The sequence below is a fragment of the Erinaceus europaeus genome, chromosome 2, assembly GCF_950295315.1.
Source record: "Erinaceus europaeus chromosome 2, mEriEur2.1, whole genome shotgun sequence".
NCBI lineage: Eukaryota > Metazoa > Chordata > Mammalia > Eulipotyphla > Erinaceidae > Erinaceus > Erinaceus europaeus.
In genome coordinates, this window is record NC_080163.1 from 152,583,347 (window position 1) to 152,611,265 (window position 27,919).

Genomic DNA, 27,919 nt, shown 5'->3' on the forward strand with positions numbered 1-27,919 from the left:
GCTCCTGTGATAACCATGGTGAGAACAAAAATTAATTTAAAAAAGATGCCACCCCATCCGTTTCCCCTGATGCTACTCTGTGTGCACCTTTGAAACACCCTTTCAGGGAGCCCGGCCCCTGGCACTGGCACCAGGCATGTCTTAGTGGATTCTGCTCTTGCAGCCCAGCTTGACTGATGTCAACACTCTGAGTGGGGTGTCTACACATCCTTACCTGGACAAGTTTCATCTCCCCCCAGACCTCACACTCATCTTATATCCACTCCCTCTGCAATCCTTTCTGCCACTTCCTCTGCTTTCAGCACTGTTTCCAGTGCTGCCAGCACTGGCAGGAAGGCCTTCTACCAGGTCTTCCCTTTTGGAGCATCAGCCCAATCTTGCTATCTCTACACACCCTCTCTGCCTCCCCAGGCCTGATCCACCAGGCCCACTTCCCAAGCCAAATCTCCATCCTCCTGCCAAACTTGAACTTAATACTCACCCAGGAGGCTCACTTACTCTTTCTTTGAAACTATTTTCTGACACACCCACTGCCCATTGTCATGATCCCTCCTCCTGTGTGTGTTTTTCATCCTTTTAAAAAATGTATTGATCTGTTTATTGTGGGAGAGAGTGAGAGTGAAAGAGGGACCATGGTACTGCTGAGCTAGGGCATGAAGCGGAGCCAAGAATAGAACCTGCAATCTCTGGGACCTAAGGTAAGCAAGCTGGCACTCTAGTGGGCTGAACTATCTCTCTAGCGCCTGTGTGTTTCTTTAGTTCTCTTCCCTTTCCTGACTGGTAAGCTGGGGAAATGGCAGCTGCTCAGTATGACCTTTCCTCACAATTTCCCGACACTCCAAAACAGCTGCCAGACAAGAAAAAAACTTTAGATACAAAGGAAAGTCCAAGACTTTTTTTTTTTCCCCAAAAAGGGGTGGAGTGGATAATGTACTACCCATCTCTGGGTCCCAACCTCATTTTTGTGGACAGCAACCAACATTAAAAAGTGAAAAAGAGGTAGATCCACTTCCTACCTACCCTTCTCTTCTCTGGGGGTATACTATTCCTTTAAATAAACCTCCTACTCCATACTCCATACTCCATGGGCAGTATCCCCCCCCCTCCCCCTCCAATCCAGCCCATACTCTGGGCTATATATCTTTGACCCGTCTTTAACTGAATATATCTTCTTGGAGTCAGGCTTGTCTCATTTTTCATGATCAAGACTATATTCTGTGTCCTAGGTCTTCTTTCCTTAAAAAAAAAAAAAAAAGTCTTTACTCTGCTAACAAAATGAAAGTAAAGAGAAAAAGAACCCAAACAAAATATCAGAGGGCACCACCCACAGCAAGGCCTTTGCCTCTTGTCCTGTGACACTTGTGTTTTGATTTTCTCTGTGTCCATGTTTGCTGCAGATCTCAATGTGAAATATTCTTGCTGTAGGTTACAGCCAAAAACAAACACACAAGCAAAAAAAAGTCGAATACCCAAACTCTGTATCAAAGAACCAACAATAACAATGAAGCACATTATGGACACTAAAAGGAGAGAGAGGTGGCTAAGAAAATGTGGTGGTTGGGGGAGGCTCAGAGAACCCAGCATTCCTCCCACAAGGGAGGGTACCCTCTCTGGTGCTCTTTCTCCTGACTGCTGGAGGACAGAGGCAGGATTAGGGAGGACTCCCAGCGAAGGTACAGAGAAGCTGCTAAGTTTCACACTCAGAATTTGACCCAATTTTGTATATAGAGCAAAGACATAAATCTTCATTCACTGTAATCAACGTCAAAAGAAAAACTTAAAAGAGCTGTGTATCTGCCAAGGCAATTTTTTTTCCCTCCATACATCATCACCTGCTGCTTCTCCCACCCATAAAAACAGAACCCAGAGGACATGTTCAAGGGATTGGGGTCCTGCCCAAACTTGGAAATCTTCCAGCTTCTTCGTTGGGCCATCAGATGCTACCAAATAAAGTGCAACAGAACATGTATCTCAGCTTCATGGAGAGGCAGCCGGTCATCCCACAAACGCTCAGCTTTGTGTAGGCGTGGCCACACCAGGAGCTACTGGCAGTAAAAGGTGAGCACGTTCTCCTGGTTTCCTCGGATCAGGACGACTGGAGGCCTGAGGTCCTGGGACAGCGTCTCCAGCCAGGCCATGTAGAGTGAGCTCGGGCACTTCCCCTTCCTCCCTATGGGCAAGGTGCTACAAGGCAGGAGACAGCGACTGTGAGAAATCACTTAGCAGCTTTCCCCATACAGCCCAGCTCCTGGCTTGTTTCTAGAACCCCAAATCTTCTTACCTTCCCCTTTAAGAGTTTCCTCTTCCCAGCCACCCCAAGAATGATCTCCTGCTCCCCGTAAAAGCACTACTCTAGTGACCCAGGAAGTGGTCCAGTGGATAACCCATGAGACTTGCAAGCATGAGGTCATGAGTTCAGTTCCCAGCACCACATGTGCCAAAAGTGATGCTCTGGTTCTCTCTCCCTCCTTCTTATCAAGAAAAAGACAAATTTAAGACAAACAAACAAATAAACAGCACTACTTCAAGAGCTGGGAGATGGTTCAGTAAGTAGAGCACAGTACTTGCAAATCTGAGCTCCCCAGTTCAATACCTGACATGGCATGTGATAAAGTGGTATGTTCCTCTCTCTCTCTCTCTCCCTCTCTCTTTCTCTCTCCCCCCCCTCTCTCAAACACACACACACACAATAATCTTTAAAGCACTACTCCAAATAAAATATTACTCTCAGCCACACAGTATTTCTGAACAAAGGCCTGACTCCCAACACCCTGTGATCTAGTCCCCAACCTCATCTCTTATCACCCTCAGCCTGACTCATACCCTGACTCATCCATTCTTTAATAGAAAGGCAAGTCTGCTCTGACCTCAGGGCCTTTGCATGTGATAGTCTCCATGTCCACAAAAGCTGGCGGGGCTCCTTTAAATCACATAGGCCTTTCCATCTCTGTCATATCACTCTGTTGTGTCATCTCCCTAAAACATCCTCCTCTGAAAACCCTCTGTTCATCTGTTTTCTCTGTCCCCTGCTCCCCACCTTCACTAGGGTATATTTCCACTTACAGGTGGGCAAGGGCTGTCAGATTCAACACTTTCCCCCCTCGGCCAAGAACAAGGTCCCTTACAGTTGGGTTGTTAGTGGGGAAGCTGCCCCAGCCCATCAGACTGCTCCAGTCACACACCCTGCCTGTGGCCACAGAGCTGGGATGCACTCACAGTTCAGCTGGGTATCCCTGTCCTGCCCTGTAGGTAAGGCCCTGTAGCAGGTCTCCACCACCGTCTTTAGAGGGACTACAGTCTGAACAGCCATGCTGGGAAAATACAAGGCTGGCCTGTCGATGTCATCCAGCCATATCTTCTTTTTCTCTCTTCCCCCACTCAGTTTCTCTCCTCCTCTTCCTCCTATCCACCTCTTCTTCCTTCTCCTCCTCCTCTCCCTTCTGCTCTCTCCTCTCTCCCTCTCTCTCTCCTTTCTTACTGCCAGAGCGTCATTATTCCAAACCAGCTTCAAAAAAAAAAAAAATAGAAAGAGGAAGTTGGGCGGTAGCACAGTAGGTTAAGTGCACGTGGCGCAAAGCGCAAGGACCGGTGTAAGGATCCCGGTTCGAACCCCTGGCTCCTCACCTGCAGGGGAGTCGCTTCACAGGCAGTGAAGCAGGTCTGTAGGTGTCTATCTTTCTCTCGCCCTCCTCTGTCTTCCCCTCCTCTCTCCATTTCTCTCTGTCCTAGCTAACAACGATAACATCAATAATAATAACAATTAAAAAAAAACAAAGGCAACAAAATGAAAAATAAATAAACATAAAAAATAATAAAAAAAAATAGAAAGAGAGCCAGAGGCAGAGAGGAAATAACACCCCAGCACTAAAGCTTCACCCAATTGGGTGGGACCAGGCTCAAACTTGGGGTGAATACCAGACAAAGCAGACTCACAGTCCAGGTGAGCTATCTGGCCTGTCGTCAGCCATATGTTCTGGGCTGTTTCAGGCAGTGCCTTTCCCACCATTTTTGAGTTTCCAGAAATGCCTTGGAGCATCTGTGGCTACCCTGCATGCACCTCTTGGAGACAGCACAGCCTCACAGGCCCACTAGGGTCACACGAAGCTGGGTGCCAACCCTTCGCATGGACCTGCACTCTTCCATCTGTCTCCCCAAAGGACATCCACAGCCACTATTTCATTGCAAGTTCAAGGTAAGTCTGGGAAGTGGTGCAGCTCTACCCTCCCCCTGAGCTGAGGGAGCCCTACACAGAAAGGAGATGTCCCTGATGGGGCTTCAGAACCCAGGGCTTTGGCTTTGCTGCTTGTTTGTTTCCTTGGCTGTGTGTTTGTTTTCTTGGCAAAGTCTCACTGCCCTGGACGTTTTCTTTTCTCAGAGATAAGAACACACAGTGTCCCTGCAAGGATCTTTGTAAGCTGTGAAGACAAAATACACAGCACAGAGCAAACACTTCCTGTTAGCAGCTGTTGCTGCCATTTTTCATTTGGTTAACCAGAGCACTGCTCAGTTCTGAATGGCGGTTGTGCTGCAGCTGAAGCCTGAGACCTCGGAACCTCAGGCATGGAAGTCTGTTGCCAGCTGGAGAGTGTCAGAGCGGGGACATGAGTGAATGTCAACTCAGGTCCTGTATTTTCTCATCCAGCCCCTTCTGTTCACTGCAACCCCACCTCTGCTGAGAAGGCAAATTGAGTGAGATGCCTGTAATTTACCTCGTTTAAAATTCTGTCCTCAAGGGAGTCAAGGGTAGCGCAGCCGGTTAAGCACACGTGGCACAAAGCTCAAGGATCGGCATAAGGATCCCAGTTCGAGCCCCCGGATTCCCACCTTCAGGGAAGTCGCTTTACAAGCGGTGAAGCAGGTCTGCAGGTGTCTGTCTTTCTCTCTGTCTCCTGTCCTCTCTCCATTTTTCTCTGTCCTATCCAACAACAATGACATCAGTAACAACAATAATAACTACAACAATAAAACAACAAGGGCAACAAAAGGGAATAAATAAATGTTTAAAAAAAAAGAAATTAAAAAGTTATATCCTCAAAACTTCACTTGGGACAACCACCACTCACCTTTAAAAAGCAAGGTTGGGGACCTTGGAGGTGGCTCCATGGGTGAAGTGTGTGGGCAGACTTCCAAGACCAAGCCCCTGGTTCACTCACCACAGTTCCCAGGAGTCCCTCATAAAATAAATATTTAAAAAGCAAGGTCACAGAGCTGGGGGAAGGCAGGAAGGGATTATGTCATTATGTTAGTGTCACCTCAGCCAGGAGGGTTTACAGAATGGTTGTCTGATTTAACAGCTATCCCAGGGCTGGGGAGCTAGATCAGTGGTGGAGCATAGGACTTGCATGTATAAGTCCAGAGCTGTGTGGTATTCTGTGCTCTCTCTGTTTCTTGCCAACCACTGGGTTTTGGTGCCTGCGCAACTCCACTGCTTCTTGTGGCCATTTTGTTTGTTTGTTTTAGATAGAGGGCGTTTGTTTCAGACAAATAGAGGGAGAGCAAGAGAAACACTACAGCCTGACTCCACCATTCATGAAGCTTCCTCTCTTAGGCACTCCCATGTGGTATCTGAGGGTTTGAACCCAGCTCCTCACACATGGTAAGATGTAAGCTCTACCAGGTAAGTCAGCTTCTGCCCTCATCATAAAAACATACACAGATCTTTTTAAAATGTTCGCACGCAAGCACGTACGCACACTCCAGTCATGACAAAGACTGAAATTGGCCTCTGGGAACCAAGCCATCTAGGAACTGGCTGAATTCAACAACTTCAAAGGTCACGAGAGAACTGCTGGTTGTATTGTCAGGACCAGGGGACACACAGCACTCCTGCTGTTGCTTGTCATGCTTCAGAATGAAGTTCCTGCCCCAGTGGAACCTGCCCAAGACCTACCACTTTACAATGTCAACTTTCAATAACTCTCTGTTCCTGCTCACAGGATGTGCAGGTTTTAAGATACTAATCTTTAGGAATAAAGCTGCTTGAGACAAAGGGACACCCTGTTCAGAACTGCATCTCTTTGCCACACGTGAAGGAAGGTAGCCTCACTTGGTAGAGCACATGTTGTACCATGTGTGAGACCCCAGGTTTGAGCCCTGACTCCACATGGTTGCAACATGACACTTGGGGAAACTCCACATACAGTGGAATAGTATTTTCTTTCTTTTTCTACTCCTCCCCCCCCCACACACACACACACAACCACCTTGTATCTGAAATGAAAAGAATGAAAAAAATAGACCTAGAAGGAATAGAATTGCACATATGAAAGGCCCCCGGTGCTGAAAACCAACAAAACCAAAAGATGAACAAACAACAAAAACAAATGAAGGTGATCTTGGCTCTAACTTGATACAGAATGCTAATCCTACAGCTCTCAGTTGGGAGTCCCTGGGAAAGTTGCTGAACAGGTCCCAGACTCAGTTTCTCCATCTCCAAAGTGGGTCGGTGCTGGAGCTATGCCACAAGGGGACAGAGTAGGATCAGTTCCTGGAGTGTTGAGGATTAATAAGACCCAGTCAGTGCTCGAGTGTCAGAGCAGCTCAGGCATTCAACTGCAGGGTTGACTGACATTATTGGAGTCATTATTATCTAGTTTTGAGGAGGGAGTCTTTATAGAAAACAGAGGCTCCTCAACCCGAGAAAGTTAGACCAAAAATAGGTTGTGGCTCTTGGGGAAGGTTGCTAGGCTGGTTGTCAGCTGTGCCGATTGAGCTGAACTCAGATCAGCTGCTATGTAGCAGTTCGCCTGCAGCTGTCTCAGATCTACTCAGGGGAGTGGCCCCAGTATAACACAAGCCAGTTTCTGTCATTGGAGTGTGGGGTGGAGCTGGAGGACTTTTTCTTCCTTAGAATTGCTGGGTTCCTTGGCTTCACCGGGTCCCAGTCTGGAAAGAATCCAGAAGGAACTGAGGTATCCACCTTTGTCCCCAGTCTTGTGGTGGTTCTGAGGGAGGGGATCCATAGACTGAATTTTGAGAAGGCCCCAGGTGGGTATGTTTTCAAGTTAGGGACATGTCCAGAAGCAGCAGTGGCCGAGAGGTGACTCAGTGGCTAAAGCATTGGACTCTCAAGCATGAGGTCCCACGTTCAATCCCCAGCAGCACATGTACCAGAGTGATGCCTGGCTCTTTCTCTATCCCTCATTAGTAAATAAATAAAATCTTAAAAAAAAATTCAGAAGCAGCCACTAACTATGTCCACCCAGGGGAAGCCAGCCCCAGAGGTGTCGCTGCTACCCCAGTCTCTTTGTGTGGGCCTCTTCTTTCTGGTGACCCCACTCCTGAGTGTGTTATATCAGTTGATCCCACAAAAATCAGAGGGGAAGAGTGGGAGGGGACAGAGTAGGAAGGGAGAAATGTCATAGGTGGTGACCTTTATGGGTTGAGGGACTGACTCATTTTAGTAGCAAAGGAACTTAGACTCACAACATATTTGGGTCCAAAAGAATCTTGAAAATAGTGGCCTGGGAGGTGGAACAGTGGGTAGAATGTAGGACTCTCAAACATGAAGTCCTGAGTTCAATCTCTGGCACCACATGTGCCAGAGTGATACTCTGGTTCTCTTTCTTGTCCATTAACCAATGAATAAATCTTTGTTTGTTTGTTTGTTTAAAGAATCAAGACTGGCTAAAGAAGTTATGGGATATATTACTTTATAGAATACGACTCTGCAATCAAAAAGGATATTTTTGTCCTTTGGAACAAATTGGATGGAACTGGAGGTGATTATGCTTAGTGAAATAAGTAAAGAGGTGGGAGACAACTATCAGATGGTTTCACTCATATGTGGAGTCTAAAGAACTGATAGATATGAAATTGTGGGGGGGGGATAGAAGCAAGCAAACTGTTTCTGAGACTTTGTGAGAATAAAACTTTGGTGGCAGGTGTGTGGAATTATACCCTGTAATATTATAAAATAAAATTAAAGAAGAAACTAAGAAAATAAAATTCTCTCCTAGGGCTAAATAAGTTAGAAAGAATCTAGGAAATATTTTCAGTTAAACCTTTCTCTATAATTGGGGAGATCCAGAGAGGCAGGGCTACTTGCCCAAGGCCACATAGTAGGCTACTAGCAGACACAGCACATCTGCTTCTCGAGATAGAGCAGGCTGTCATGAGGTGGCCCGGCACCCAACACCCTTAGTGGTACACTCCAGGTACCTCAGTCCAGGAGATGTCTTGCTCTCTGACCAGTTCACACCCAGGTCAGCCTTGTTCTGGGGATTGTCCTCTGCAAGCGTCAGCCAGAAACTTGAAGACAAACTCAACCCCTTCCTTGTCTTAGTCCCTGCATCAAAGGAAATCTGAAGTACCTTCTTTGTACAGGAAATCATCTTCTAAGTGTCCCTCCCAGAAAGGCTTGTTCTAGACAGAGCCAGACTCATAGGTTTGCAGCCCCATGGGAACCATGTTTAGAAGGATCTCATATGGGGGCTGGGTAGTGGTGCATCCAGTTAAGTGCATTCATTACCATGTGCAAGGATCTGGGTTCTAACCCCCACACCCCACCTGCAGGGAGGATGCTTCACTGCTCATGGTCTGCAGGTCTCTCTCTCTCCTCATACTTCCTACCTTTCCTCTCAATTTCTCTCTGTCCTATCAAAACAAAATAGAAAGGAAGAAAAAAAAATGAAAAAATGGTTGCTCAATGCTGCGGGTTAAGCACACGTGGCACAAAGCTCAAAGACCGGCATAAGGATCCCAGTTCGAGCCCCGGATCCCCACCTTCAGGGAAGTCGCTTTACAAGCGGTGAAGCAGGTCTGCAGGTGTCTATCTTTCTCTCTGTCTCCTGTTCTCTCTCCATTTTTCTCTGTCCTATCTGTGATGTGTGAATGGTCTGTGATGTGTGAATGATGTGTGAATGGTCCGTGATGTGTGTGTTTAACCTGGTGCTCCACCACCTGGCCCCTCCCTAGGATTTCTAGCACACAGGAAAGGTCAGAACGTGCTGCTACTTGCTATGATAGGTGCCCCCAGCCCCCTTGATTGAGGCCTCTCCTCCAGAAGGAACTCTTATGACTCAACTGATTACATTCTTCCTGTTGGCCTAAGAGAGACTGCAGCCACACTGGGGCCTTCTCTGTGTCACTGTCCCCTTCCACTTCACCTTTCATTCCCTCAGCCTTGGCTCACACCCACCAGAGGCGGCTCACAACTGAAACATGGGCAGCAGTGAGAGAAGCCGAGGGTCTGGCAGGCAGAGAGCTCAGAGCAGCCAGGCTGGGCAGGCCTCTGCTTCTGTGGCCCAGGCCTGGCACCAACACCAGTGATTCCCAAATAACCCAGAATTGATTTTCTTCTGGAATGAGATTGGGGACCCTTTGCTAAGGTCAAGTTTGGCAGGAAAAAAGTAACAAACAACAGACAGGCAAAGCGGTGATGAAGAGTTGTCAGAGGGGGCTGGGGACTAGAGTGTGTGAGGTCCTGTGTCTCTGCCAGCTGGCAATCCAGGGAGGGTTACTGGGTACACACAGGCGCCACACGTGCTGGGAAGCCCCCTGCACTAAGTTTAGGGCAGCTTTGGGCCTTTTCTTCTTTTTAGATATACAGGGGGTGAAAGAAACCACAGCTTTCTTCAATGTGTTGGGGACTGGGCTGGACTTGAACCTGGTTCATGTGAATGGCGAAGCATCACACTATCCAAGCGAGTGATTTTACTAGCCCTCTCCTGCCCTTTTTCTCTTTCTTTCTCTCTTTCTTTCTTTCTTTCTTTCTCTCTCTCTTTCTTAAAGTTTCATTTACTTGCCCATCTGCAAGAGAAGCTTCATAAGTGGTGAAGCAATGCTACAGTGTCTCTCTTTCTCCCTATTTCCTTCTTCCCCTTGATTTCTCTCTGTCTCTATCTAATAAATAAAACATTAAATTTAAAAAAAAAGATTTGCTTACTTGTTGTTTGTCATTGTCAGGACTTCACTTTTCCAAGTCTTTTTTTTTTTTTTTTTTTCCATATAGGGAGAAATAGAGGAAGAGAGGGAAAAATATCCCCCAACCAAAGCTTCCTTTAGTTAGTTTGGTGGGGACTGGGGCTTGAACCTGGATAGTCACAAGACAGAACAGGTGTACTGCTCAGGTAAAGTAATCTTGCCAACCCAGACATATTTATGACACACACACACACACAAAGAGAGAGAGAGAGAGAGACAGAGAGAGAGACAGAGGGAGGGAGAGAGAGGTGGATGATGGGAAGAGCATGCTTAGTTCTGGCTTAGGGTAGTGCTCAGGACTGAGCCTGGGAGCTCTGTGGGCTCAGCCATGCAGATTCTGCTCTAGCTCCTTCCAGAGCGGACACCGTTGAGCTCTAAGGCAGGCTTCTCCTCCAGCCAGATGCTACTTACATGACGACCAGAGCAGCGTCTCGGGAGTAATCCAGCAGAATCTCATTCAGCCGCACCTGCCGAAGAGACTGGGTGGGGGAACAGCCAGCTGTCACTTCCCACACCCCAGTGGGCAGTCCCCACCAAGCCCGGGCTCTCTTTTTATTCTTCAAACTGGAAGCAGGTGTTATTGTCCTCAAATGATTACAGGCTCTACTACCTCTGAGAAGGAAGGTGGTCTCGTACTAACTGAACACTTTGAGAAGACAGCCAGCCCTCCTTGCTTTTTCTGTTTCTGACATTGTCACTATGACCAGCGGGATAGGGGAGGTGGCACTGTGCTGGGTGTTGGAAGGGCTGGGTTTAAATTGTGGTGCTGAGAGTACACAGCAGAGAGAGGCAGAACCCCACCCTCTCCACCTCCCGCACCTCACCATATTTTTTTGTAAAATGAGATAGGAATGCCTTTTCCAGGAAGTATCTGGGGAAGATCAGGTGAGATAATACTGGCAAAGCACCAAGCACAGGGTCTACCACGTGGAAAGCACTCAGTACAAGTAGACTGGTGTACTGGGGCCAGGCACTAGAGCACCTAGTTGAGCGGACATGTTACAATGTACAAAGACCTAGGTTCAAGCCCCAAGTCCCCAGTAGCAGGGGTAAAGCTCCATGAGCAGTGAAGCAGGGCTACAGGTGTCTCTCTCCTTCTCTATCACCACCTTCACTCTCGATTTCTGTCTCTATCCAATAAATAGATAACTTACTTACTAACTAACTAAATAAAATATATTTAAAAGTGGGGAGTTGGGGGGGCAGGCAGTGGCGCACCTGGTTAAGTGCACACATTACAGTGCACAAGGATCCAGGTTCAAGCCCCTGGTCCCCACTTGCATGGGGAAAGCTTCATGAGTGGTGAAGCAGTGTTGCAGGTGTCTATCTCTCTCTCTTTCTATCTCCCCTACCCTTCTCAATTTCTCGCTGTCTCTATCCAATAATAAATAAATAAATAAAACAAAAAAATTAAAGAAAAAGAAAATTCTAAAAAAAAAAAAAGTGGGGAGTCGGGTGGTAGCACAGCGGGTAAAGTGCACGTGGTTCAAAGTGCAAGCATTGGCATAAGGATCCCAGTTCGAGCCCCCGGCTCCCCACCTACAGGGGAGTAGTTTCACAGGCGGTGAAGCAGGTCTGCAGGTGTCTATCTTTCTCTCCCCCTCTCTGTCTTCCCCTCCTCTCTCCATTTCTTTCTGTCCTATCTGACAACTATGACATCAATAACAACAACAATAAAAAACAACAAAGGCAACAAAAGGGAAAAATAAATAAATAAATATATATATATATATATATTTAAAAGTGGGCTGGAGGGGCTGAGATAATATAATGGTTACGCAAAAAACTTCGATGCCCAAGTTTCTAAAGTTCCAGGTTCAATCCCCTGTAGTACCACAAACCAGAACTGAGAAGTGCTCTGATTAAAAAAAAAAAATAGGGGCCAAGAGGTGGCACAGCTGGTTGAGTGCACATATCACAATGCGCAAGGATCCAGGTTTGAGGCCCTGGTCCCCACCCGCAGGGGGAAAGCTTCACAAGTGGTGAAGCAGGGCTGCAGGTATCTCTCCGTCTCCCTCTCTATCACCCCCTTCCCTCTCAATTTCTGACTATCTCTATTCAACAAATAAATAAAGATTTAAAAAAATAAAAATTAAAAAAAATTAAAATGAAAAAAGAAGATGAAGAAGACTGGAACAGGGGTAGAATGAGGCTCCCTCTCTGTAAAAAGGCAGTCAAGGGTCTTTGGATTCTATGCTTTGGTTGGCCTTTTTCAAGTTGCTGGAATGTATGTATCATCTAGGACCGGGTCTTGGGGTTGAAGGATCAGGAACTCCCCCAAAAGCTTGTATGGGGTTGAGATGGTGGGTGGGAGAGGAGACTCCCTAATACCTCAAGACCTGATTCCAGGTTAGTCAGCAGTAACTGACACGTTCAGACCATGTATGCCTCTCCTCAGCCCCCATATTAAAGAATGAAAAACTGGAACAAAGTGAGTTACCCTGAGTCAGAGAGTCCCCACTTGGCACTGCTGACATTCCGGGTAGGATGGGTACTTCTGCCTGGAGAGAAACTGTCCTGTCTTTTGTGGGATGGTGAGCAGTTTCCTAGGCCTTTTCTTTTCTTTTCTCTTCTTTTCTTTTCTTTCCCTCTCCCCCCAGTCCCCAGACCACTGCTCAGCTTTGGTTTATAGTGGTGCTGGGGACTGAACCTGGGACCTCAGAGCCTCAGGCATGAGAGTCTCTTTGCATAACCATTTTACTCTCTACCCCTCCTCCCCCTTCCCAGGCTTCTATTTCCTCAGTGAGGACAGCAATCTCCATCCCCCAGTGGTGACAACTAAAAGGGTCTCCAGAGGTTCCTGAGTCTCTGACCCAGGATCTGAGGGGACCACTGGCCTGGAGCACACAGGAGCAGAACTGTGGTCCATCTTAAAGCCACCAGAGAAACCAGCACCCCTCTTTAGCCCTTGTTAGTTCTATTAGTTAGTGGGAGATGCTGCTTGGAGAAAGGCTGGCCCTACCAGAGACAAGGTCAACAGGCCTAGGAGAGAAGCCCTCAGTTTTGTTGGCGCTACCTTGACTGACCTTCACTACTTTCCTCATGATTCCCCCAGCCTCCACCCCGGGTGCCAAGAAGCAGGGAGGAAAGGAAGGAGGAGGATTCTGTGCAGCCCACCACTCTGGGCAGGAGGACCAGGCTCTCAGCTAACGAGAGCTTAGCTGTGTCTCCCCCCCAGCCCTGCACCTGAGGTTTGAGGAATTCCTTGGAGGCCGGAGCAAGAGGGTTAAGGAAGCTCAGGCCAGGTGGACACCCACTTCCATCCCAGCCCAGAAGTCCTCCCCTGCCTGCACCTTGACCCTGTTCTTGTTGATCTCCTCATCTGAGATCTTCCAGGGGCAGTCCCGCCTCATCTCTGCAACAGTGGTCTCATCCTTGAAGCCGTCATTCAGGCGGAAGGGAGCGATCATGTCCTCAAACCGCTTGGTGCTAAGGGCAGAGAGCAGAAGAGATCAGTGAGCTGACCTGGGAGCAAGGGTAGAGGGGGAAGTCCCTGGAGGAAGATAGAGATGGGGGTCACAGGGACACCCTCTCTGATGCCACTGTTTACATGGAAGCAACTTCCAAGTGGAGCTCGGCACCGCTTGCCATGCCCTACACCCTACTTAGCCTGCACAGGAGCTCCTGAGACTCAGCTGAGGTCCAGGCTTGACCTGCACCCGCCCCACTATTCCACTGCTGTTTATTAAACCTTTATTCTGCACCAGAATCTGCTGCCCAGCAGCGAACAAACCATGCCCACAGAACTCACCATCTTGGCGAAACAGGTAAAGATACATATGGGGCATTTTGTGAAGGCACAATCTGAATACCAAAACAGAAGATAAACATCAGGGGGCAGGGGTTAGGGGGTGACTGTCCTGCTGAAGCCAGGCATCTGATACCCCTCAACCCTGTAAAGGACATGTATCTCTGCTTGGGTCCCTATAGAATTTGCTGCCTTTGGGTAAGTGGGAGGTAGTATAATGGTCATGCAAAAAGAGACTCTCGTGCTTGAGGCTTGAAAGCCCCAAGTTCAGTCCCCTGCACCACCATAAGCCAGAGCTGAGTAGTGCTCTGGTGGGGAAAAGAAAAAGAAGTGTTTGCTGCCCTTTAATCAAGACTATGCACATGCTTTGTCATACCACAATCCAGGTTGGAGCCTGGCCCCCATGGCACTGGGGGAAAGAAGCTTTGGTCCTATAGTGTCTTCCTCTTTCTCCTTCTGTCTCTGTCTCTCTCTCTGAAAAGTCAGCCCTGATTGATGAAATCCCAGTGACAACAACAACAAAATAATTGCTGCCCTCCAGTTGGGTGTTTTAGGGCTTATAACTTTGTACCCAGGCTAATGGTAGCCAAAAAATGGGCTTCACTCAAACCTCTGCATTGCCCCCGGAAGGGATAATGTAGGTCAGTTATAGTCCCTTTCTTGGGCATTTAAAATGGGCTGTGACTAGAGGTGGGGTGGGTTGTGGTGGATTGGGGATCAGGATGTAGGGAGGGCTGAGAGGCCAGGAGGAGGCAGCGACTTCAGACCCAGTACTTGCCACACATTTGATTCTTGAGTAAGATGCTATGTTAAGTCCTGGACATGTGATTCTCAAAAAAAAAGGTGCCTGGTCAGGTTCTCAAAGTTTGTTCCAAAGGCAGGGTTTCAGGCCTAGACCTCCTGACATCAAATCTTAGTGTGGTATGGGACCCAGCAGAGAGTGTTTTTACAAGCTCTCCTGGCAGTTCTGACATACCAAGGTTTGAGAAGCACTGCTTCATGAAAACATTGAGAACTGGAGAAAATTAAGAAAACCAGCTGCCTCTGCAGGTGAAACTAGTCTTTTGTGAGTGAGATGGAACCAGAATCTGTGAAATGTGATGCCTTGGAGACTTCTTGGGTCCCCAGGCTCAGGGTGGGAGGTGTCCCCTGAGGATGAGACACCAGTCTCTGGTCAAGTACAGAAAAGTCACAACCTGCACCAGTGTGAAGTTAAAAAAGAAAGAAAGAAAGAAAGAAAGAAAGAAAGAAAGAAAGAAAGAAAGAAAGAAAGAAAGAAAGCGAGGGAAAAAAGCACTTGTTCTAAGAAAGGCAAGAATGTGAACATTCATGGGTCTGAGGCCCAGGTGTGCTTCTGGCAAAGACCAGAGGGCTGATATACAAAGGGGAGGAGACATGAAAATAAATAGCTGCAAATGCCAGCACTTCCTCTTCTCTCCAAGAGCCCTGTCTAGGTGGCTATGGGGAGGGCAGGCCCTTTGCACTGGGCTCACCATACAGGGAACAACAGGAAGGGGAGGTTGCAGGACCCTTTAAGCTCAATTAATTCTGAGAACTCACTGCTCAGCTCGTGGCTTCTGGTTGATGTCAGGAAGGATGTGAACTTCATGGAATCCCAGTCGGAATTTACTCAGCAAAGATATGATCCTGGAAGACAGGCAGAGATTCTGAAAAATGTATTCATTAGGGCTGAGCAGATAGCTGACCTAGGTAGTACATCTGATCTGTCATGTGCATGGAAGAAATTTTAGTGCTGTGGCCTCTCTTCTCTCTCTCTCTCTCTCTCTGTCTCTGTCTCTCTCCCTTTTCCTCTGTCTATATGTACCTGAAAAAGTCAACCCAGGGTGGTACAGACACAGCCATGACAAAAAAAAAAAAACATATTCATCCATCCATTCACTCACTCACTCATTCATCTATTTAATTCATTTGTGTTGAGTGCCTATTGAGGACATATCCGTGAGTATAACAAACCCTGCCTTCCCGGAGTTGCCATCTTCACTGGGTAGCGGCCCTCCCTCTCTACATGGACACCCTTCCCTCACATGCGAATGTTCCCAAGTTTATGCCAGGGAGAGTGTGCAGGTTTTAATACAACAGGTCTTGGGTAAGGCCTGGGAGTCTCTCTCTCTCTCTTTCTTCCTTTTTTCTCTCCATCCTATTTTACTTGGTAGGACAGAGAAATTTAAAGGGGTGGAGAAGAAAGAGAGGAGGAGAGAAAGATAGACACTTTCAGACCTGCTTCACTCCTTGTGAAGTGTCCCCCTGCAGGTGGGGAGCAGAGGTTTAAACTGGGGTCCTTGCACATAGTGATGTGTGCACTAAGCTGTGTGTACCACCACCCAGCTCCTGAAGCTGCCTTTCTAATGTGTTATAGATTATGAGCTCCCACTGTTCTCTGGATCGAATTCTGAGAAAGAAGGGTCTGAGGAACAGGTGATTAAACCACTTCCCCCTCAGTTTCTGTCTCTATCCAATCAATCAATAAATAAGAATCCGCTGGCAGAACATGATTTTGGTGAGGCCTCAGGACTAGCGGGCAGGAGGTGAGTAGCCTGGGAGGTGAGCCTCAAAGAGAGACAGCATGGGGTTGCAGAAGTTAGAGCAAAAGTAGTAGAAGGGCTAGGAGAGAGGGAGGATGAGCAGACAAAGTCAAAGGACTGGGCTAGAGCTCAGTTGTCAAACCACAGCTGGTCCTTGAACTCAGGAAAGCACAGCTGTGGGCACACACCTTGGTGTGCTGCCCAGAGGTGGCAGGCAGGGGCAGTGTGGCCTGGAGCCCGGGTCATGAGGAGGGTGGAGGACATGGTCCTGTCAGGTGGGTGGTGGCAGAACGTTCACATCATTGGGTGGAGGACAGCCTGTGATCTACAGCGCCGTGGCCTTGTGCTAAACTCCACCTGCTGAGCCCAGTGTCCACTGGCAGAGTAGCCATCACAGTTAATTTCCCTCATCAGTATCAGCAAAGCCAGAATGGTCTGGCCCAGAATGGCCTTCTGGAAGAGGCATTTTCCACAGGAATGAGGATAAAGAGATAGGGCTGCTGGGTCACTCTTAAACAAGGGGGACATTGAAAAGGGCTATGAGGATGTGGTCCTGTCCCTGTCCCTGTCCCTGTGGCTTCATGGCTGGTTTACTGCAGATAGCACTGGCAACTGAGCAGGGCTGCTTCTAATTACATAACTTCGGGAAACCATCCATCACCCAGCCCTCCAGCAGTACTGCCACCTATGACCTTAGACCTCACTTGATCTTGGTCTAAAGCGGCAGCAGCCAACTTTTGACTCATGTGTGCCCCCTTCCTCCTCCCCCCCCCCGCTGTCTCTGTCTCTGTCCCTGAACCTGCCTTGTTATTTGCTTTCTCCACAGCTCAAATCCTCTCACACACTCAATTAGATACATCTTCAGAGGAAATTAAATATCACCATCTTAAACAGAAAGGCAGCTTCTCTCACCAGAAAGCAGTGACTCATAAATCCCAAGTAAATAACCCCACAGCCTGCCTAGGCCCTAGCCTCCTGCTCTGAAGATAGGGACTGAGCATGGGTTTCCCTGAAGAATCAGCCACAGAAAAGTTACCACTGCTGTGGTCCGGGAGATGGCGTGGTGGATAAAGCATTAGACTCTCAAACATGAGGTCCTGAGTTTGATCTCCGGCAGCACATGTACCAGAGTGATGTCTGGTTCTTTCTCTCCTCCTATATTTCTCATAAATAAATAAAATCTTAAAAGGGGGGGGGATTGGGTGGTAGAACATGGGGTTAAGCGCACATGGTGCAAAGTGCAAGGACTGGCGTAAGGATTCCAGCCCCCGGCTCCCCACCTGCAGGGGAGTTGCTTCACAGGCGGTGAAACAGGTTTGCAGGTGTCTATCTTTCTCTCTCCCTCTGTCTTCCCCTCCTCTTTCCATTTCTCCCTATCCTATCCAACAACAATAATAATGACAACAATATAACAACAAGGGCAACAAAAGTGATTAAATAAAGAAAAATTAAAAAATTAAGAAAAGAAAGAAAAGTTACCACTGCTCACCCAGAGATGTGATGGGATTTGCTGCCTGGTTGCTAATGCCACCTCTTGTCTCAGCAGGGACATTAGGATATGGCCCTAGGGAGTCTAAGTTCTCAGGAAGAGGGACCTTCTCCAGCCATCAATTCACACAGGCTTCCCAGAGAGGCCAATTGTGGGTTTACAGTGTAATCCCCTGCCCCTTATAGCTGGACATCTACCTACTAGTAAAGGGGACAGGACACCAACACTGCACCTGAGACAAACAGACACCTGTTCTTGGGTGGGTGAGCAGTAGAGAACTGTGCCCATTTGCAGGTAGTGGCTGAGGCTGGGGACACACCTGGGTTGAGGTGGGTGGCTCTGGTTCAGTGAAGGCCCCACTTGGATGCTCCCCACTTACGCCTTTCTCTCCTGGTCCATCCTGTTGATCTGGCCCCCCACGAACACGCGGATCTTACACTTGCTCCATCTCTTCTTGCGGCCAAGGAGATAGGGGATGAGGAGGGTGAGGCCTGCAAGGAGGGACCCCGTGAGTCTGGAGGAATAGACTCAGGGATGGCGAGACAACTCACCTGAGCAGAGCGCCTGCTCTGTGATACATAAGACCCAGGTTTGAACCTGTCCTCACCGCAGTGGTGCGGGGGGTGGGGGAGGGAGTCTTCAGGACTGCGGTGTCTTTCCCTCTCTTGTCTCTTTGTTTCTGTATTTTTCTATTTGGCAGAGTCAAAGTGGTAAAGCTCTAGTGATGCCAGGAAAAGGGTGATGGAGCACTTGGTTGAGAGCACATATTATAGTGCATGAGGACCCAGGTTCAAGGCCCCAGTCCCACCTAATTGGGGTGAAACTTCATGAGTGGTGAAGCAGCGCTACAGGTGTTTCTCTTTCTCTCTCCCTCTTCCCTTTCAATTTTTCTCTCTGTCTCTATAAAAAAGAAAGTTAAGAGAAATAGAGAGAGAGAGAAAGAAAGAAAAGGGAGTCTGAGAAGATAGCATAATGATTATATAAAATACTTTTATTCCTGAGGCTCTGAGGTATTAGGTTCAATCATTAGTAACATAAGCCAGAGCTGAGCAGTGCTAATCTCTCTCTCTCTCTTCTTGTATCTCTCTCTCACTAAATAAATAATTTTAAAAAAATATTTATTTATTCCTTTTTTTGCCCTTGTTTTATTGTTGTAGTTATTATTATTGTAGTTATTATTATTGTAGTTATTATTGTTGTCTGTCTTCATTGTTGGATAGAACAGAGAGAAATGGAGAGAGAAGGGGAAGACAGATAAAGGGAGAGAAAGAGAGACACCTGCAGACCTGCTTCACCGCCTGTGAAGCGACTCCTTTGCAGATGGGGAGCCAGGGGCTCGAACTGTGATCCTTATGCTGGTCCTTGTGCTTTATGCCACGTGCACTTAACCCGCTGCACTACCGCCCGACTCCCATAAATAATTTTTTTTTAAAGAGAACTATGTGGGAGTCGGGCAATAGTGCAGCGGGTTAAGTGCAGGTGGCATGAAGCGCAAGGACCTATGTAAGGATCCTGGTTCAAGCCCCCGGCTCCCCACCTGCAGGGGAGTTGCTCCACAGGCAGTGAAGCAGGTCTGCAGGTGTCTATCTTTCTCTTCCCCTCTCTGTCTTCTCCTCATTTCTCCATTTCTTTCTGTCCTATCTAACAATGACAACATCAATAACAACAACAATAATAACCACAACAACAATAAAAAAGAAAAACGAGAACTATGTTAGGCCCTTCCCTATTCTGGACCTCAGTTTCCCCACCTGTATAATGAACAGGCAGAGCAGCACATCCAGGGCTCTGTGGCCTAAGGTTTCCTGGGCCAACACAATTTTAAATAAGTGAGCCGACACTTAACCATTGGGATATTGGCACTTAATCATATGAAAAATCTAGACTGCTGGCATTTCTTAAAGACTGAAAAGTGTGAACACCTTACCCTCCCTGTCACCTCTCTACACAAAGTCAAGGGCCAGCTGTCATGTATAACCCAGGCCAAAGTCCTTCACTGCTCCCTGCTTCAGTTTCCTTATTTGTTAAAGGTCCTGATCATAGTGCTCACCTGGGGGCTGGTTAGCCCATGTGAAGCACTTAGTGTGCATCATACTGTAATCGCTCAATCTGCATTAGTGATTGTTACTAGGATCTGTCCTACTGGGACAGAAATACTTTGCAGTGAGGTTCGGTGGAGATTCTTCCTACAGCTTTTCTGTGAACTAGTTCATCTCCCCCACTAATGTCACATCTGGGGGACTCCTAACACCCATCCAGCCTGAAGATTTCAATTCATGTTGATCTCAGCAAACCCGGTAACTGATCCCCCCACACACACTCCACTCATTTTACTGCTGAAAAATTGAAGGCCAAGGGACTCAGGCGGTAGCGCAGTGGGTTAAGCGCACATGGCACAAAGCACAAGGATCAGCAGAAGGATCCCGGTTCGAGCCCCCAGCTCCCTACCTGCAGGGGAGTTGCTTCACAGGCAGTGAGGCAGGTCTGCAGGTGTCTATCTTTCTCTCCTTCCTTTCTGTCTTTCCCTCCACTTTCCATTTCTCTCTGTCCTAACAACGACGACATCAACAACAACAATAATCACTACAACAACAATAAAAAAACTACAAGGGCAACAAAAGGGAAAATAAATATATATATATATATATATATAAATTGAAGGCCAAGAGAAAGATCCAGTCAGGCTTTGCTGAGTCCAGTGGGGAGTCTGGAGGGAAGATCTTCTTCTGCCTTTCCTGGGCTCTGAGGTCTTGTTGAGGTGGGGCAAGAGGAACAGGCAGGAGACACAGAGGTGTAGGGGGAAGCTGCCCGGGGAGACGGTACTGACCTCCATCGTCAAACAGCCAGTAGATGTCAATGGTCTTCTTGCCCTGCTCCGACTGGAAGATGGTGCTGGCCTGCTCCTCTCGCACCAGGGCCTGGGGGTCCACTGCAGGGGCAGAGGGCAGGTCACCTCGCAGCAGCGAGTATTCAAATGTCTGAGTCTGTCTGCAAAGAGGCTCTCTGTCACTGGGGGCTGAGCATGGGACCAAAGCCTCCCACTCTGGGGCCTGTATTGGGGGACTGGACAGGGCACCACCAGCAGCTGTGCTGGTGCTGAGAATCTGGTTCTCAATTCTCAGACAGGTTGGCTCCAATCAGGGACCTGGGATGCAACCCTCCCTTGCTTCTAGCTTCTCTCTTCCAGAAGTCTATTAAGGAAGGCTCTCTCTCTCTCTCTCTCTCTCTCTCTCTCTGATATAATTACATATTAATGAGAGGAAGAAAGAGTCAGAGTATCACTATTGCTCATGTGGTACCAGGGACTGAACTCAGGACCTCATGCTTGAGAGTCTAATCCAGATGCCCCCACTCCCATCCTCTCTCTCTCTCTCTCTCTCTCTCTTTTAGTCAGAGCACCACACACTCTGGTTACCAGTGGTGTCAGGAATTAAACCTAGGACCTTTCATATGCAAATCGGATATGCCATCATTGCACATCTCCCTGGTCCAAGGGCCATTCCCTTAATAACTCCTTCACGGTTCTCATGAATGCCCGCAGGGTATTCCCAGCTCTGCCTTGGAGGTCTCCTGCCTCCCAGTGCATGCATGGAGAAGGACTGAAGGAGAAGCCAGCTCCTCTCCTCTTCATGAGCAGTGCTTGGGTATAAATGGAAGGGCCTAAAGGGAGCAGAATATGGGCCCCTGAGTCTACTGGGGGGTGGGTTCCCTTATGCCTGAACACTGGATACTCCAACAGCCCTCAACACAGTCCAGTTTCACACACCCAGTTATCTTACTCCAGGGAGGGCTGGAAACCAAGGTCACAAGGAAAAGTTCCTTGCCCTAGGCCAAGTCCCCATGCACCCACCACTAGCACCCACTGTGTGGAGGGAGAGCCCAGAAGCTTTGAGAGGGTATGAAATGACTGACGTGTGCCGGAGACAGATGGCCTGGCCTTGCTGGCACCGGCTTCCTTGCCATCTTCCGCTGGGTCAAACACAGGGTTAACTGCAAGAGAGAGGACAGCTTGGTTTCTAGGCTCTCCAGAGCCTCCCCCCTTTTGACTTCTTCTGATCTGCTCCTCATGCAGACCTAGGGTCGGGGAGGGTTCGCCAAGCCAGGAGCATTCTTTCCTCAACCCTCCTACTCTCAGCAAAAGGCCTCTTCCTCACAGAGGCCCTCCCTGACTGCAATTTATGGGTCTACTCATCAAATATTTGAGTTTCCCACCTTATGCCAGCTCCCCAAGGGCAGACACTGTTTTGTTCCCATTGTCTGGAACAGTGTGGATCTGAGTGATGTTGTTGCAGTGTCAATATTAGTTGTACAAATAACCCACTGAACAACTGTACTGTGCCAGGCATGTCCTTGGTATTCAGTGACATGGATGAACAAGAACCAGGTTCTGGAGGTTGTGGAGAAAGGGGACTCTATTACACTGTTGGTAGGAATGCAACCTGGTGCAGCATTTTTGGAAAACTACAAATGAGAAGTCCTTAAACAGACATGGAACTACCTTATGATCTAGCAATACCACTCCTAGGCATTGATCCAAAGGACATACAAACAATACTTCAAAGGGTCACATGCAACCCAGCTGCATTATTCACAAAAGTCAGAGAGAGGAAGCTACCTAAATGCCTATGGACAGATGACTGTTATGAGAGATATGCTCCACGGGATATTACTCTGCAATCTCTGGGACAAAACGGATGGAACTGGAGGTGATTATGCTTAGGAAGATAAATAAAGAGACTAAAGACAACTACCAGGTGGTTTCACTCATCTGTGACATCTAGAGAACTGAAAAACACAAATTTACATGAAAAACAGAAGTAAACAAACTGTCTCTAAGTCTTTGAGAACTATGGTGGTTATCATCGGGAAGGTGGGGTCACAGAACTTTAGTGGTGGGTGCAGCGTGGAGCTATACCCTGTAATCTTACAGTCATGTGAACCACTACTAATCACACTTAAAATTAAAAAGGCCTGATTAAGAAAAAAACAGACCAGGGGCCAGGTGGTGGTGCACCTGGTTGAGCGCACATGTTGCAGTGCGCAAGGACCCAGGTTCGAGCCCCTGGCCCCCACCTGCAGGGGGAAAGCTTTGCGAGTGGTGAAGCAGGGTTGCTTTCTTTTCTGTCTCTTTCTCTTTCTGTCTCTTTCTCTCTCTGTCTCCCTCTTCCTCTCGATTTCTGCCTGTCTCTATCCAATAAATAAATAAAGATAATAAAAAAAATTTTTAAAAGAAAAAAAAGACCAAAAAAAATTCCACCTACAAGAAACATAGCATCCATCCCTCTGTTTCCCCAGCCACTGCACCCCCATCCCCACCACACACACACACACACACACACACACACAACTTATTTTTCTGTTTTACTTCTTCACACATCTACATATTGTTGATTTGAAGTCTGGATACTCAGATATGTAAGTGTAAGTTTCATCCCTACTCAGTGTCTCAGTGATGGGCGTAGAGAACTAACACCCAGTATTCACAGCTAGTTTATATGTAGTTTCATGTTCCAGTGTCATGTTCCATTTCCAACAGGTTGTTTTCTTTCTGGCCAGTCTTCATTTTCTTATCTGGTTACAAAAGCACTGATGGTGATTCAGAAAGCTTTGCGTCCTGGCCCTGCCCTCAGCTAGAAGTATGACCTTGAATTAACCACGTCTTCTTCTTCTTGGGTCTCAGTTTCTCCATTTGGAAACATGATCAGCTTATCAAAAGTGAACTTTCTAGAAGACCAGGATCTTTAAGACCTGCTTATTTTTCCTTCTCTTCCCTAGACCACTTAAAAAATGGATTCTGGGAGTCGGGCGGTAGCACAGCGGGTTAAGCGCACGTGGTGCAAACCATAAGGACCAGCATAAGGATCTCGGTTTGAGCCTCCGGCTCCCCACCTGCAGGGAAGTCACTTCACAAGTGGTGAAGCAGGTCAGCAGGTGTCTATCTTTCTCTCCCCCTTTCTTTTTTTTTAATTTTTAAAAAATATTTATTTATTTTCCCTTTTGTTGCCCTTGTTTTTTTATTGTTGTAGTTATTATTTTTGTTATTGATGTCATCGTTGCTAGACAGGACAGAGAGAAATGGAGAGAGGAGGGGAAGACAGAGAGGGGGAGAGAAAGACAGACACCTGCAGACCTGCTTCACCGCCTGTGAAGCGACTCCCCTGCAGGTGGGGAGATGGGGGCTCGAACCGGGATCCTCACGCCGGTCCTTGTGCTTTGCGCCACGTGCGCTTAACCCACTGCGCTACCGTCTCTCCCCCTTTCTATCTTCCCCTCCTCTCTCCATTACTCTCTGTCCTATCCAACAACAACAACATCAATAACAACAATAATTACAACAATAAAACAACAAGGGTAACAAAAGGGAATAAATAAAATATAAAAATTTTAAATTTAGATAAATGGATTCTAAGGCTGGTAAGATAGCAGCTGGTCTGGATAGTGCCCTGCCATGCACACAACCCAGATCAGAGCCCAGTCCCACCCCATCTCACTGGGAGAAGCTTTGGTCCTGTGACATCTTTCTTTCTCTCCCTTTGTCTCTTTCTAGCTGAATCAAACAACATCACCCCAGTGATGACGCACACACAAAAAGATTCTAGAACTTTCTAGGATCCTGTTCTGGTGTTTGACAGGGTGCCGAGTGGGTAGGATGTGTACTCACTGTGTGCCTGCATCACGTCTGAGATGTTGAGCCCCTCACGCATCCTCATGACACACACACCATAGTTGAAATCGAAGGCATCACTAAGAAGAAGAGAGGTAGGTCAGGCTGCACTCTGGGCCTCAGATGTCCATGGGGGAAGGTGACCCCACCCTGGGAGAGCTGATATCTAAAGCTGATTCTGCTTCTGATATACCCTGTCTCCTCCCTGGGCAGAACTGAAGACCACTCCAGCTCTGCTGTCAGTGGCCCTGTGGATCTGGTGGGCCTTGTACTCAGTGGGACACCAAGACAGGCCCTGCCCCCCTGATACACTTGGATAATCCTCACAACCATGCCAATAGAAGTGAGGGTGGGAATTACTATTTCCATGCTGCAGGCACAGAAATTGAGTTTGGGGGAAGAGCATGGTCATGTTCACACACTATGGAAATGAATGGCCAGCTGGGATTAAATAAAACAGCTGAGGCTGTTGCTCCAGCAGGAAGGCATGCACACAGGGAAGGCCTCGCTCAGGAAGGCAGCTATTAATTGCATTACAGAATGTCCAGAAGACTCCGGAAGCTTATCAGTTGAGATAGTACCCAGAGCCAACCCTTTGGGCTGACTCTAAAAAGCTAAGCATTGTCCTCTCTGGACTCTTAACTTTACATTAAAGGACCTTCCCATTTGGGAGTCTTTTAGAAGGCCGGGTATATGGGGGTGGGGTGTGTGTGTTTGGGTGGGTGGGTGGGTTCTGCCACCTCCTGTTGCAATTGTACCAGAAGGAGTTGAGCTGCTCAGAGCTGGTGTACAGCAGACCTAGGAGCAGGGCCCAAGTTCCCAGCAATCAGTCTTGTATCCCTTTAAATGCTGCTGTGCAATGCCTTGTGGTCCCACTTCAGTGTAAAAAAACTCAAACTGGCTTTTAGTTTCTGGACTTAGCCCAGCAGTCTCTGGAGGAGAGAGGGTTTGAGTTTAACTCTGCAATCCCCAAGGTGTGCAGACTCTCCGTGCTGGTCACTTCTTTGGAGATCAAGGTCTACTCATTCACTCGCTAAGACCAAATAAGAGTTCAAACGGGGGAGTTGGGTGGTAGCGCAGCGGGTTAAGCGCACATGGCGCGAAGCGCAAGGACGAGCATAAGGACCCCAGTTCAAGTCCTCAGCTCCCCACCTGCAGGGGAGTCGCTTCACAGGCGGTGAAGCAGGTCTGCAGGTGTCTATCTTTCTCTCCCCCTCTCTGTCTTCCCCTCCTTTCTCCATTTCTCTCTGTCCTATCCAACAACGATGACATCAATAACAACAACAGTAATAGCTACAACAATAAAAAAAAAGGGGTCAACAAAATGGAATAAATAAATATTTTTTAAAAAAGTTCAAACGGGAGTTGGGCGGTAGTGCAGCAGGTTAAGTGCACGTGGCGCAAAGCGCAAGGACCGGCGTAAGGATCCTGGTTCGAGCCCCCGCCTCCCCACCTGTAGGGGAGTCGCTTCACAAGCGGTGAAGCAGTTCTGCAGGTGTCTGTCTTTCTCTCCCCCTCTCTGTCTTCCCCTCCTCTCTCCATTTCTCTCTGTCCTAACCAACAACGATGACAACAATAATAATAACTAAAACAACAAGGGCAACAAAAAGGAAATAAATAAATATTTTTTTAAAAGTTTAAAAAAAAAAGAGTTCAAGACCTGACTATTGGCAGATCTACAGTCTGCATGTGGGCTGAACACCACACACACACCCTTTTCACCGGAACACCTACGCTTTAACTTCTCTGAGTGACTAGGCCATCTGGTAGTGCTGGTAGTTCTTTGTTCTGGTTTGCCACTATCTCCACTGCTCCCTATTGCCTTACACCTGGTTCACTTCACTGTGTAAACCCGCCTGATCCCTGCAGGGATTCCCTACACCAAGGTGGGGGAACATACCCACAGTTTCCCCTCAGCTTCCCAAAGCCAAGAAACCCCCTCCAAAGCCTAAGTCAATAGACCCCAGGCCATTTCTCGGGTGCTCACTCACTGCAGAATACCAATGTAGTCTTCCACTGTGGCAGGGTGAGCTGATTGCCAGTTCTTCTTGAATCCGACCATCAGAATGTTGGGCCTCATTCTCCCGAGACCTGCAGCCTAGGGGTGAAGTGGGAGGGGAGACGGGGATGAGGCATCAGTTAAGGGGGCAGGGCTGGTGACCAGGCTTCCTGATTTACAGGGGCTCCATTCCATGACTCAGGTGTTCTTCTCTTCTCAGTCTCCCTCTCCACCATGTGACCAGAGCACAAGAAATCACACCTCCTGGCTCAGGGTCCAGTCTCCCTGTATCTCCTCATAAGAAGAGCGAAACTATAGCCAAGGGGCCTTGAACTATCTAAGACCAAGCCAATGAATGTACCATTCTCATTTGTTCTGAGATGCCAGACTGGCTCAACGAATCTTTCTTGCTTCATTTACTAGTGTTTATTTTATTGCTACCAAGATTATCACTGGGATTTGATCCTGGTACTACAGATTCATAGACCATGCTCACTAATAAGTAGTTCTTTATCTTTTCTTTCTATTTTTATTTGATAGGACACAAAAATTGAGAGGGGAGGGGTAAATGGAGAGGGAATTAGAAAGAGGGACACCTACAGACCTGCTTCACCACTTGTGAAGCTTTCCTCCTGCAGGTAGGGAGTGGGGGCTAGAACTTGGGTCCTTGCACATGGTAACGTGTGCTCAACTGACTACACTACAGGCATGCCCCCTTATTTATTAATTTTGTAGAGATAGGGCTTCATACATGTGTGATTTTACTGCTCTGGGTTGCTTTTTCCATCTAGAAAAAGACAGAGAAGGGAAGAGACAACACAGACCTACAATTTCTCCCAGGGCCATAGCACGTCCCGTGTGGTAGCAGCGCTCTGGCCTAGGCCACATGAGTGGCAAGTCCTGTGCCTCACCTCGTGAGTTTCTTTTTCCACTCTCTTGTTTAGCTGTTGAAGATCTTTTAAATTTAGTCTTATTTTTTCTAAAGTTTTTAAAAATTTTATTTATTTGTTTGTTATTGGATTGAGACAGAGAAATTGAGAGGGGAGGGAAAGATAAAAAGGAAGAGAGACAGAGAGACACCTGCAGCCCTGCTTCACCACTAGTGAAGCTTTCCCCCTGCAGGTGGGGACCAGGGGCTTGAACCTGGGTCCCTGTGGACTGTAATGTGTGTGCTTAACCAGATGTGCTTAAACTTATTTTAAAGTGTATAAGTCGGTAGTGTTTAGTATTCTCCTAGTGCTATGCATCTGTCATCTCTGCTGGCTCCCAAAATACCTCCACAACTCCAGATGGAGACCCTATATATTCTAGTTTTAGATTTCTGGAGGAATAATTAAAACTGTCAGGAAGGATTCCCATATGTCGACTCAGAATTAACAACCGCTATCTTCTCTCCAGAAATTCCACAGATGAAGAAACTGAGCAGTCAAATCATCTACCTGGTGGGAGTTCTAGACCGCAAGCTTCACACTGGTGTTAAACTGAGGAGTGGCATTTGCCCATGTGAACATTTACCAAACTACATGCCTAATAGATTTTCACTTTGTAGAGT

General features: G+C 47.6%; 1 protein-coding gene across 6 annotated transcripts in view; it reads right to left on the reverse strand.

Moving 5' to 3' along the window:
• Nucleotides 1-1,456: 1,456 nt before the first annotated feature.
• SLC12A3 (solute carrier family 12 member 3) overlaps nt 1,457-27,919 on the reverse strand; it is a 49,064-nt gene continuing 22,601 nt past the window's right edge. For 4 of the 6 annotated variants that reach the window (XM_007520110.3, XM_007520109.3, XM_060185514.1 and 1 more), the window contains 9 exons: nt 26,360-26,466; nt 24,366-24,448; nt 21,617-21,694; nt 20,532-20,633; nt 18,084-18,195; nt 15,233-15,319; nt 13,218-13,353; nt 10,336-10,403; nt 1,457-2,184 (listed from right to left, as the gene is read on the reverse strand). In XM_007520110.3, coding sequence (XP_007520172.1) covers nt 2,043-2,184; nt 10,336-10,403; nt 13,218-13,353; nt 15,233-15,319; nt 18,084-18,195; nt 20,532-20,633; nt 21,617-21,694; nt 24,366-24,448; nt 26,360-26,466 — 915 coding nt within the window. In that variant the 3' untranslated portion in view covers nt 1,457-2,042. Of the gene's footprint in view, nt 2,185-10,335; nt 10,404-13,217; nt 13,354-15,232; nt 15,320-18,083; nt 18,196-20,531; nt 20,693-21,616; nt 21,695-24,365; nt 24,449-26,359; nt 26,467-27,919 lie in introns of those variants that run through there. The other 2 variants (XM_060185512.1, XR_009548292.1) reach the window with 2 other exon arrangements.